General features: G+C 39.0%; 1 protein-coding gene across 1 annotated transcript in view; it reads right to left on the reverse strand.

Annotated features, from left to right (window-relative positions):
* The window catches only part of KIAA1210 (KIAA1210 ortholog), a 36,269-nt gene that overhangs the window by 11,828 nt on the left and 10,811 nt on the right, over positions 1 to 13,630 (reverse strand). Inside the window, exons 5-6 of the mRNA XM_041740475.1 lie at positions 10,622 to 10,777; positions 1,420 to 1,623 (exon numbers count right to left, since the gene is read on the reverse strand). Of these exons, the coding sequence (XP_041596409.1) occupies positions 1,420 to 1,623; positions 10,622 to 10,777 (360 nt within the window). The remainder of the gene's footprint in view (positions 1 to 1,419; positions 1,624 to 10,621; positions 10,778 to 13,630) is intronic.

The following is a 13,630-nucleotide window of genomic DNA, read 5'->3' on the forward strand; positions in this document are numbered from 1 at the left end:
CAGAGGGCCCCCCAGACCTGCTGTCCCTGACTGTTCTTTCAATTCGTATTTTGTTCTCTTTCTTTTTAAAAAAAAAAAAAATTATTTATTTTTAGAGAGAGAGCATACAAGTTGGGGGAGGGACTGAGGGAGAGGGAGAGAATCCCAAACAGACTTCCTGCTGAACTGGGAGCCTGACGCGGGGCTCAATCCCATGACCCCAAGATCTGACTTGAGCTGAAATCAAGAGTCAGATGCTTAATGAACTAAGCCATCTAATTTCTAAAGTTAAATTGAGGTGTCTAAGCTTGATGCACTGTGGGGTGAAAAGAGTACGGGGCTGGAGGTCAACACTGGGTTCTGGCCCTAGCTCTACTACCATCTGGGTGTGTGACCTTAGGCAACTATTTGTACTTTAATGTCCTCCCCTGTAAAATGCTTATAACTACAAAATCTTTGAGTGTCTTCCAGTTCTAATTTACAACCCTTTACTTATAGCCCAGAGTCACTGAAGAATTGAGTGTTTGACCAAAGTGAATCTTCCAGCTAACTGACACATCTTTTTGAACACCAACATCTTTTAGCAAATTAAAATTTACAACACCAATATCTTTTACCTTTTAGTAAAAATCTTTTCCAAAGGCACTATTTCCCTATCTTCTTAAACAGATATAAAACACAGATAAACTTTTCTTGATGACTTGGATAAATAAGGAACATGATCGATTACACTGGACTATGATATAGTGTGGCCCTGAGAGATTTAGATTTACTGAGGTGGGCATGGTTCTTGATCCCTCTACTAAATGGCCCCAGATCATTTCTGCCATCTTTCAGCTATCAACTGTCACTTCTCCTTGTTGTCAGATCTCTGAGTCTCGTGGCCATGTTTTTAACATAATTGGCTTGCCTAAATGTAGTTTTGCCTGCTAGAAAATCATGTGACACAACTTTGGGACATCTATGTGACAATGAGATTTCTAGGGGCATTAATAGCTGAATTCTGAATGCTTGGAGTTGCTGGAAGCCTTGCCTCCAAATGAGTTGAATGGGGCTGCAATTTGTAACTCATGGGTCTTACCTGATTAATAATTTCCTGATCTGGGCCATGGTTGAATGTCCTCTACAAAGAGGGCTGAATGAATTCCCAGACACTAAGCCAATAAGCAATTCCTGGGGTTTAAGCCACTGTTTCTGCTTTCTTCAGTCCATTTTATGTAAATACCACATGGATAGTACATCCTACCCACTAGATACAAGTTTGCTCACCTCTGGCGGGGTGAGGGGGTGTCAAACTTGGGATAGTGCCCTTGACTTTACCATCCTTACTTAGGGCATGGATCCCCTAAACCATACCACTCCCCAAGAAGCAGTTTGTGAAGGTTGGAACTCCTCTTTTACTATATGGGAGTTTGTTCTTAGGCCTCTTGAAGTACTTACACTGGTTTGAGGGTTCTTCTTTTTCTTTTGTTTCCGGGGGTTTAAAGCCATCTTGTGTCGAGCAGCTGAAGAATCTAAACAGCCCTTGGTGGTGGCTGGGGTGTTGAAACTCATGGGCAGGTGAGTGCTGCCAGGAGAGGCAATCATGGCAAACGTGGTCAAAGATTGTGAGCGGATTGGTCCAGGTGAGGGCTCAAAGGAGCTCTGGAGAGAGGGGGAGAAAAGGAATGAGTCATCTCCCTATGCTGCCACTGGTCTCAAAAGCTGGAAACTTGTCTGGCTGAAGAATTCCTAAAGAAAAAAATCCTTCTGGTCAATAGACTCCTTAGAGGCAAGGTGCACACTTCTGCTGGGTCCCTTGTAGGTGAAAACAAGAAAAGGGAAATGAATTCAGGTTGTGCCCCTGCTTAGAGAGGATTCAGGAGCTCCCCTTTGCCCTTAGGACAGGAACTCAACCATTTAATGGAGTTCACAAGGTCAAAGGATTTGTGTTTTCCCTTGTCCTATACCCCTTTAATTAACAAGAGGGGCTGATTGGGGTGAGAGGCACAGTCTGTGTCAGGAAAACCAATCAGGGCTGTGGGGTTTCTCCATAGGAGGGCTGGGTAGAGGGGAGAAAATCAGGTTCAAAGAGGGCTTGTCTGTAAGCTGCATTTGCAGAAACAGCACACTACCTTTATTTACATTTACTGTTCACGGGTGCCAGGCTGATGGGAGGACCTGAGTACCCCCACCCCCAATGAGGTGGAGATGGAGCCTGTCACCTTGTCCTCATTATGGCTGGCTTCTACCTCTCTGAACTATCTGGTCCCTGGGGCTCCCAGCTGAGTTCCTCCTAGGAGCCTCAAACTACTCTCCTCTAGGCTTCTTGACATAGCATTTTCTACACCTCAAAAAGACACCCCAGAGCACCTCCTACTCCTGAGAAGCTCCCAATATTTGCGTCAGGAGAGCCCCTTGGAAGGCCAGGTGATAAGCCATCGCTCTCCTGCACACCAATGGAAAGTGATACAATTGAGCAGGTGGACACAATCTTCATTTCTGTTTACTCACTAGCTCTTTCCAAACTAGCTTTACATAGCACTAGAGTCCCCTTTGGTATTTGCAGCTCTCACATCTCTTCATATTCCACCCACCCCCCACTACTTTATGTTGGTTCAGTGATAACCTTAGCTACTATCTTGGTTCCAAATATGGTTCTTTTATGGCCAGTGATTCCAATGCCTGGGGCGCAACACAGTGCTAATGGGTCAGGCCAATGATAGATCCAGGTCACTGTTCTGTTTTTTATTCTAGGAAAAGGGGAAGGAATGGAATGCTAGTTATCTTTTGTGGGGTCAGTCACACAGAATTAAGAGTGGTTCTGGAAGCCTTTTCTAACTTGTTCATGCAACTCTCATCCATGAATTTATAGAACACCTCTTCTGGGTACTATATATTTGCTTGTGTGATCTGGTGGAGTTGTTAATTTAACATTCAGTGTACAGAGTAAGGTCTCTTGTTTTGTTGTTCTGAAATGTGTTCATACTTCAGGGCAATCTTATAGTTCCGGTATTTGGGGACTACATGATAAGGTCCATACTCCCACTAACCTCACATGATCTATCTCCCTGTTACCTCTGTGACTATGCCTCCCATTACTTTCTGTTCCAGACATACTGCTGGTTTGCTGAACTTCAAACGTTCCATGTGTGCTCCTCCCTAAGGGCATGCTCTTCCTTCTGCTGGGCATGCTCTTCCCCCATGTACATGTGGCTGCCTCTCTCACTTCCTTCAAGTCCCAATACAAAAGCCACCTTCTCGGTGACATCCTCCCTGGCTAACCTATTTAAAATTGTATCCCTCCACCGTGACACTTCATCATCCCCTTCCTTTTTTTTTTTTTTTTTTTTAGATTTATTTATTTATTTATTCAGAGAGAGCGAAAGAGAGGCAGAGACACAGGCAGAGAGAGAAGCAGGCTCCATGCAGGGAGCCCAACGTGGAACTCGATCCTGGGTCTCCAAGATCACACCCCAGGCTGCGCCACCGGGGCTGCCCCATCATCCCCTTCCTATGTTGTTTTTCTTTTCTCCTTGGCACTTTTATCACTAACATACTGTATATTTTGCTTATGTATCTTATTTATTGTCCACATCTCCCACTACACATATAAACTCCATGACGAAGAGTTTTCATTTGTTTTATTCACGACAGTATCCCTAACCCCTAGTACCGTGCTTGGTACATAGTAGTTGCTCAATAAACATTTGCTGAACTGGCAAATTGATTATGCTAAATGTTTCCGCCAGATGTTTCCTTTCTGAGAAATTGCTTGGAGAAAGCCCCTCTGTTCTCTGTATCATTTTAGTTACTCTTTGAGACCTCACTAGTCAAGGAGCTCTATGGATCCAGAAGCCCTAAAGGAACACCATGTAACTGGCTTTTCATGAAAACTAACTTATGATGCCTAGACAGCAAGTAATGTACATTTAATGTAAAATTTTTTTCAATTTCTTTGGCATCCTAAACCTTATGGTGTAAGCACTATAGACAAAAGCACTGTTTAGTGAGACTCTATAGCATAACAATGAAATCAGGCTCAGCAAAATTCTGGCAACTTGTAGATTGAGTGTGTGCAGGTGAGAGCTTAGCCGTTCCCAGCAATAGCTTAAACCAAGAGTCCATCAAACTTAAAAATAGCCACTAGTCTTGCCATGCCTGATTGGCTCTCATTAAGAAATCTCTAGGTATTAGACCTAAACACAGACCCATAGCTATCTTCGAAACTGGGCTAAAAATAAGAGAGCAGAGCCATCAAGCATTATCCTCACCTGACTATGGCACTCAAGTTCAAGCATGTGATTCAAAATAGCCCTAAGGGAATCTCCGTTGTTGAGTTTAGAGTATGTCATCTGGCTATAGAGTATGTGTATATTTTACAACTTCCCTTAAACTCATAAGTGAATTAAATAAACAGTTAATAAAATCAATTATTCAAATAGACCCTCTGGAACTCGGGGCAGTGAAAATATGGTCTAGGATCTCCCAACTCCCAGCATCAGAGTCACCTGTAGTGAATACTGAAAAAAATACATTTCAAAAGATATAGCAAGACCTGTTGAATAAGACTATCATGGGAGGGGCCTTATAATAGGCTTAACAGGCTTTCCAAGTGAGTTTTCCGAGTTGTGAATCACTCCTAACTCTGGTGTGACAAAAGGCTCTCATTTTCAAACAGAAGCACAGCAAAATCAGGGGCGTCTGAGTGGTTCAGTGGTTGAGCATCTGCCTTTGGCTCAAGTCATGATCCCAGGGTCCTGGGATCGAGTCCTGCATTGGTAGATAGATAGATAGATAGATAGATAGATAGATAGATAGATAGATAGATAGATAGATAGATAGATAGATAGATAGATAGATAGATAGATAGATAGATAGATAGATAGATAGATAGATAGATAGATAGATAGATAGATAGATAGATAGATAGATAGATAGATAGATAGATAGATAGATAGATAGATAGATAGATAGATAGATAGATAGATAGATAGATAGATAGATAGATAGATAGATAGATAGATAGATAGATAGATAGATAGATAGATAGATAGATAGATAGATAGATAGATAGATAGATAGATAGATAGATAGATAGATAGATAGATAGATAGATAGATAGATAGATAGATAGATAGATAGATAGATAGATAGATAGATAGATAGATAGATAGATAGATAGATAGATAGATAGATAGATAGATAGATAGATAGATAGATAGATAGATAGATAGATAGATAGATAGATAGATAGATAGATAGATAGATAGATAGATAGATAGATAGATAGATAGATAGATAGATAGATAGATAGATAGATAGATAGATAGATAGATAGATAGATAGATAGATAGATAGATAGATAGATAGATAGATAGATAGATAGATAGATAGATAGATAGATAGATAGATAGATAGATAGATAGATAGATAGATAGATAGATAGATAGATAGATAGATAGATAGATAGATAGATAGATAGATAGATAGATAGATAGATAGATAGATAGATAGATAGATAGATAGATAGATAGATAGATAGATAGATAGATAGATAGATAGATAGATAGATAGATAGATAGATAGATAGATAGATAGATAGATAGATAGATAGATAGATAGATAGATAGATAGATAGATAGATAGATAGATAGATAGATAGATAGATAGATAGATAGATAGATAGATAGATAGATAGATAGATAGATAGATAGATAGATAGATAGATAGATAGATAGATAGATAGATAGATAGATAGATAGATAGATAGATAGATAGATAGATAGATAGATAGATAGATAGATAGATAGATAGATAGATAGATAGATAGATAGATAGATAGATAGATAGATAGATAGATAGATAGATAGATAGATAGATAGATAGATAGATAGATAGATAGATAGATAGATAGATAGATAGATAGATAGATAGATAGATAGATAGATAGATAGATAGATAGATAGATAGATAGATAGATAGATAGATAGATAGATAGATAGATAGATAGATAGATAGATAGATAGATAGATAGATAGATAGATAGATAGATAGATAGATAGATAGATAGATAGATAGATAGATAGATAGATAGATAGATAGATAGATAGATAGATAGATAGATAGATAGATAGATAGATAGATAGATAGATAGATAGATAGATAGATAGATAGATAGATAGATAGATAGATAGATAGATAGATAGATAGATAGATAGATAGATAGATAGATAGATAGATAGATAGATAGATAGATAGATAGATAGATAGATAGATAGATAGATAGATAGATAGATAGATAGATAGATAGATAGATAGATAGATAGATAGATAGATAGATAGATAGATAGATAGATAGATAGATAGATAGATAGATAGATAGATAGATAGATAGATAGATAGATAGATAGATAGATAGATAGATAGATAGATAGATAGATAGATAGATAGATAGATAGATAGATAGATAGATAGATAGATAGATAGATAGATAGATAGATAGATAGATAGATAGATAGATAGATAGATAGATAGATAGATAGATAGATAGATAGATAGATAGATAGATAGATAGATAGATAGATAGATAGATAGATAGATAGATAGATAGATAGATAGATAGATAGATAGATAGATAGATAGATAGATAGATAGATAGATAGATAGATAGATAGATAGATAGATAGATAGATAGATAGATAGATAGATAGATAGATAGATAGATAGATAGATAGATAGATAGATAGATAGATAGATAGATAGATAGATAGATAGATAGATAGATAGATAGATAGATAGATAGATGTAGTCAGTATAATTATAATGAATAGTCAGGTGAGGGGTTTCAAAGAGAAATGCAAACTTTAAAAAAGCAACCAAACAGAAATTCCTAAAATTGAAAACTACAGTGTTTGGGGAAAAAAATTCCCAGATAGATTTTACGTTCTTCATAAAAGCAGAAGAAAATACCAAGTGAATTTATACAGAGAAGTCAATAAAAAAGGTATAATATGAAAAAAGAAATAAAAAATTAACAAAAAATAAATTCTAAAGAATCTCCATAAATCTACGAGAGCTAATAAAGGAATTAATCAAAATTAAAAGATACAGGATCGACACACAGAAATTAGTTGAACTTTTATACATTGGGCATGAATAACCTAAAAAGGTAATTAAGAAAACACTTCCATTCACAATGGCATCAAAAAGAAATAAAAAGTTAGAAATAAGCTTAACCAAAGAAATGCAAGATTTGTACACTATAAACTATAAAACATCCTGAAAGAAATTAAAGACCTAAATAAATGGACAGACATCCCATTCATGAATTGGAAGACTTAATGTTAAGATGGTGATCAACTCCCCAAAGTGATCTAAAAATTCAAAGCAATCCCTATCACAATCCCAATGTGCTTTTTAAAAAATATTTTTAAAGATTTTATTTACTTATTTGACAGAATGAGAGAGTACACAAGCTGAGGGACGGACAGAAAAAGGAGAGGGAGAAGCAGACTCCCTACTGAGCTCCCCACGGAGCCTGACGTGGGGCTTGATCCCAGAACCCTGAGGTCAGGACCCTGAGATCAGGTGCCCTTCCCAATGTGCTTTTTAGAAGATATGGAAAAACTTATTGTAAAATTGATATGGAATTGCAAGGGACCCCAAAAAGCCTAAATGATCTTAAAGGGAAAAAAAGGAACAAAATAGGAAGATTCCCACTTCCTGATTTTGAACCTTACTACAAAACTAGATAAATCAAGACAGTGTAGTACTAGCATAAGGACAGACATAGAGACCAATGGAATAGATCTCTATTCTGAAAGTCCAGAAATAAATCCATTCATCTGTGGTTAACTGATTTGCAGCAAGCATGCCAAGAACATTAAATGAAAGAAATAAGTCTTTTCAACAAATGGTGCTGTGACAACTGGATAGCCACATGCAAAAAATGAAGTTAGATCCTATCTCATACAATATATAGAAAAGAACTCGAAATGGATCAAAGACCTAAATATAAGAGCTAAAACTCTTAGAAGAAAACACAGGGGTAAATCTTCATGATCTAAGATGGGCAGTGGTTTCTTTGACATGACAGCAAAAGTACAAGTACTAAAAGAAAAAAATATCAATAAACTGGACTTCATCAAAATTAAATTAAAATTTTTTTAATGTTATTCTTTTGAGAGAGTTAAAAAAGACAACTCACAGAATGGGGGAAGTGTTTGCAAATCATATACCTGAAAAGGGTCTAGTATCCACAATATATAAAGAACTCTTAACAAGAGAAAAACCAAACACAATTTAAAAATGGGCAAAGGACTTGAATAGACATTTCTCCAAAGGAGATGTATAAATGGTCAATAAACACATTAAAAGATGCTTAACTAACATCATTAGCCACTAGGGAAATGCAAATCAAAACCACAATGAGATACCACTTCACAGCCACGAGAACAATTTTTTTTAAAAATAGGAAAATAACAAGTGTTGGTCAGCATTTGGAGATATCAGAAGACTTATACATCAGCAGGAGGGAATGTAAAGTGGTGTAGCTGCTGGGGAAAACAGTTTGGTGGTTCCTCAAAAGGTTAAATGTAGAATTACCATACGATCCAACAGTTCCACTCCTAGGTAAGCACACAAAAGATTTGAAAACAAGGGCAGCCCAGCTGGCTCAGCGGTTTAGCACCTGCCTTTGTCCCAGGGTGTGATCCTGGAGTCCCGGGATCAAGTCCCACATTGGGCTCCCTGCATGGAACCTGCTTCTCCCTCTGCCTGTGTCTCTGCCTCTCTCTCTGTCTTTCAAGAATAAATGAATAAAATCTTAGGGAAAAAAAAAGATTTGAAAACAAGTGTTCCAACAAAAACTTGTATTTGATTGTTCATAGCAGTACTATTCACAATAGTCGATAGGTAGATAGGACCCAAATGTCTATCAGTGGATGAATAGCTAAACATGGTAGATCCATACAGTGGAGTGTAATTCAGCCACAAAAAGGATTGAAATACTACAACATGGATGAACCTCAGAAACATTGTACTCAGTGAAAAAAGCATTTGCAAAAGGCCATATACTGTATGATTACATATATATAAAGTGTCCAGAATAGGCAAATCCAGAGACAGAAAGCAGATTGGTGTGGTTGCCAGGGGCTGAGAGGAGGGAGGAATGATAAGTGACTGCCTAATAAGTATGGGGCTTCTGTTTGGGGGAACCAAACCTATTCGGGAACTAGACAGCGGGGATGGTTGCATAGCATTGTGAAAGTATTTAATGCCACTGAATTGTATACTTTAACATGATAAATTTTGTTATGTATATTTTATCACAGTAGAAATGTTATGTAATTCAGTCTTCCTACCAATTCAGACTAATTTGTCTGATTTAGCATATTCTGCAGAAAATACATACAGTCTAGATCCATAAATCAGTGAGCATCCTTATCCACCTAACACCGGCCTGTGCTTTAATTTTGTTCCTAACTTGACCGCTTTTTTTGTTGTTGTTGACACATCTAACTGAAGTCTGCTTCCCTCCATAGAATCTTCTAACATCAAAACAGTTTTGTGCTGACTGGCATATTATCATCATTATCAATTACCTTTCTGTTTACTTTTTAAGTCCCCAAGGTTAATTATTCTAAACTCCGTTTCACTTTAAAAGTCCTTTTAAGAGCAGCCCCTGTGGCGCAGCGGTTTGGCGCAGCCTGGGGTATGATCCTGGAGACCTGGGATTGAGTCCCACATCAGGCTCCCTGCATGGAGCCTGCTTCTCCCTCTGTCTGTGTCTCTGCCTCTCTCTCTCTCTGTGTGTGTGTGTCTATGAATAAATAAATAAAATCTTTTAAAAAATAAATAAATATCTCCTAATTATTAAAAAAAAAAAGTCCTTTTAAGTTTGGGTTGCCTGGGTGGCTCAGGTGGTTGAGCATCTGACTCTTGGTTTCAGCTCAGGTCATGATCTCAGGGTTGTGGGATCAAGCCCAAGGTTGGGTCAGCACAAAGTTGGCTTGTCCCTCTTCCTCCCCTTCTGCCCCTCTGCTCTCTCTCCCAAATACATACATACATACATACATACATACATACATACATATATACATACATAAAATCTCTAAAATTCCTTTCAAGTTCAATAACAACCAATTAAATTAACCATACATTAATTTGAGAATGGAGGTACTGATATAGGCACAATCTACTAATTTTCCAATTGTATTGGATATTATTGGTTGACAAACCTACCTGTATAAAATGCACATACATGCCCTCTCATGTGTCAAATGATTTTTCATATAGGTGTGTATCTACTAAACAATACTACATGCCCTAACCTTTGAGATTTTGGCATTCACAAACATAGAGGCTTTACTTCCATAAAAATCTCCCTTGTTTTCTTCCTAAAATAACTGAAAATATCTTCAAACTATTATTGTTTTCTAAAATACCGTCTTCCATTGCTGACAAACAAAAGTGCTGATTTTTCGGTTTGTAGAATTGGACAGAAAATGTAAACCACCATGCAAATCAAAAGTCAAAAATGGCCGTGGCTTCCCCAGATGCCCCCCTAGTGCTAAGCCACAGTAGAAGGAGTGCAAGAGATTATGCCTCTGACCTGTGCTCCCCAACAAAACCTACCAATTAGGATGGGGCTAACACTCACCTTCTTCAATGTCAAGATATTGTGTGGTAAAGCTTTCCTCCGTGAGCTCTTAGGTGACTCTTCATCAACAGAGCTTACTTCAAAGTCATTAGAATTTGTGTCAGATTGGATTAGAGGTGGGCTGATGCTGGGTTGGCATGGGCGCCGTGTTGGGATCTGTCAAGGAGAGTATAAGGAAAAATTTAAAACTTGTGTGCTTTCCTCCAAATTATTGGTGTTTTCTTGTTGCTTAATGGATGGAGAGACTAAGTACCCAAAGTGAGAAAACAAGCCAAGAAAAGAATCTCCTACCTCCATGACTTCACTTCTTGTACCTATGCAAACCAGACCAATAGCCTTGGGTCATGCCCTGGATTGCTGCACACTTTTGCCAATCCCCAAACAGAAACAGAAATTTTGAATTGCTTAATTGATCAAAATCAGAATTCTGGTGTTATATCTCAACTAATGCTTACTATAAATCTTATTTCGGTCTGATCTTTGTTTTGGTTTTGGCCCTGTCTTTGGAAGTCTGGTTCTTGTGGAGGTTAAGTTTTAGGGTTAAGATCTAAGCTTTGCATCCAAACTATAACCCTTGCTCCTGTCATTCCAGGAATTGTCTGGATCATATCTTGACTCTATTGGTTGTTTATCTTAGTCCTGTCAAGATTGGTCTTCTGTAATTATTAGAAAATCCACAGAACTAGCCCTGATTAGAACTGCTTTACTAGTTTTCCTAAGGGGATAAAAATTGATCATTTGGATTCTCCTTGGGCTTCAGCAGACTAACTTAGTTCATTCCAACTTGAACTTCATAGTACACTTGAATCTGAGGCACTGGTCTCTGCCATGGTCATTTCGATGTGGATCAGAATCTCTGATTTTATCTTTAACAAATGCCAGCTAAGCATCTACAGTGTGCCACAGCCCACTGTAAGCATTGGGCCTATAGCAATGACCCAAACAAAATCTTTGCTGTCATGGAACTGACATGCTTTCTTCTGTCATAGTCTCTGCTCCTGTTCAGGACAGATGGTCCTCAAATTCTCAAAGCCAAAGGAGCCCCAGTGAGGATTTTTCCAAGGTTCTGCCCCTGGAGCACTCCTGGCTAGAATCTAAGGTGCCCTCTTATTACTACCAGGCCCGCTAGGGGCTCTTGAGAAGAAGTCTCAAAGATTCACCAACCCCAAGTCCAATCCTAATAACAATAATGGCAATCATGACAACTAACTTTTACTGAGGGCTTTACTCTGCCTTAATCTGTATTCTTTCCTTCCTCTCACTAGCTTTGGGGTTAGTTTGCTCTCCTCTTTTAAGTTCCTTCAGGTGAAGAGGTAGGCAGTTACATTATTGATTTGATCTTTCTCCCTGTCAGGCAGGGAGCACTCTCGGTAGATGTATTTCATTTGAACTTTACAACAGTTCTTTGAAGCATCTGATCTTGTGATCCTCATCTTCCAGGTGGGGAAAACTGGGTCTGAATGAGGACGTGACTGGCCCTAATTCTCATGGTGGCAGAACAAGCATTTGAAAGGTCTGCTTGCCTTTATGGTCCATGTTCTTAACTATTGTGCACTCCTATCTCCTAACTATAAGGGCTCGGAAGGGGTGTCCCATGCTCAAGTTCAGGAAGTTTAAGGGCAAGAACCAGAAGAGATGATGTGCCTCCTTCCTTAAGAAGGGCCTCAGAGAGGGGCACCTGGGTGGCTCAGTGGTTGAGCATCTGCCTTTGGCTCAGGTCATGATCCTGTGATCCTGGGATCAAGTCCCACATCAGGTTCTCTGTGAGGAGCCTGCTTCTCCCTCTGCCTATGTCTCCGCCTCTTTCTGTGTGTCTCATGAATAAGTAAATAAAATCTTAAAAAGAGGGGGCCTCAGAGGGAGACCCAGGTCTGTGACTACGCAGCCTCAGTTCCTAAATTACTGAATTCAGTTTGATTCCACAAGAAGATGCTAACAATCTGCTAGTAAATCTTCTCATCTATTTTCCTCAAATAAAAGGAACATGAAATGTCTTGGAGAATAATCAAGGCACGCACATTCCTAACACTTCAGATAAGACGTCAGGTGAAAATCTGTCAAGGGATAAAATGCTGGTTCAGTCTCAGTATTTCTGACAGAACTGTACACTGGGAGTTCGTCTCCCACAATCTCCCAGTTGCTCTGAATGTCACAGAATCTATTATGACTCCTGCCCCTTCAAGGGACCCAGCCATTGGTCACTTCCATACTTTCTCAGCTTCTATGCAGCATGGGGTATCAGGACCCTCAACTTAATGCTCTCAATGACCCTGTCATGGAGGGTTGTCACCTTGGCACCAAAAGGAAGCTTCCCATGCAAAGGTGGATCTGGTGGTTGATGGCTCAGGTTCTGTTAACACCATACCCTGTCTTCAGCTCTGTTTCTCAGAAGAGGGACTGAGGGAACAGGCCAAAGATGTGAGGAGTGAGCCCAAACCAATCGTTTGAGAAAAATTGCCTTGGGACTATTGTTTGGCTTTTCCTAACCCCTTCATTATGAGAGGAAATGCCCCTAGAATCTTTACCTTGAATTTTCACACCTCCCCCTCTACCCCCAACAAATCACCTTTTTAGAGAAACAACATGTCTCTGCTATGAGAGTCTCTCTGTCTGTTGCTGGGACTAAGAGAAGGAGAGAGGGAGGCATCCAGGAAGCAGAATTCCCCTTTCTGAATGTGAGAAACAACTGTGTAGCACTCAGTCATGCACATCTGGATTTGTGCCCCTGAGTGGTGAGGGAGTGCAGCTGTGGAGACAAGTAAAAGCTCATGTTGAGGTTCAAGACTGAGGACAGGAAAGTTTGCAGAAGTGACCTTTGCTGCTGTGGTGCAAGAGGGCAACAGTCTGCTGACCCAGGGTCTGCTATACAACCATAAGATGGGCACCATTGGCGACCATCTTGGTGTTTGCTTCTCTACCTTCCACGGTTAATGTAGCCAGCAGAGCTGCCACATACAGTACAGAAACCAGAACGGGAGATATAGAGTCTTGAGCAGACATGTCAGAAAT

The sequence above is a fragment of the Vulpes lagopus genome, chromosome X (assembly GCF_018345385.1).
Source record: "Vulpes lagopus strain Blue_001 chromosome X, ASM1834538v1, whole genome shotgun sequence".
Lineage (NCBI taxonomy): Eukaryota > Metazoa > Chordata > Mammalia > Carnivora > Canidae > Vulpes > Vulpes lagopus.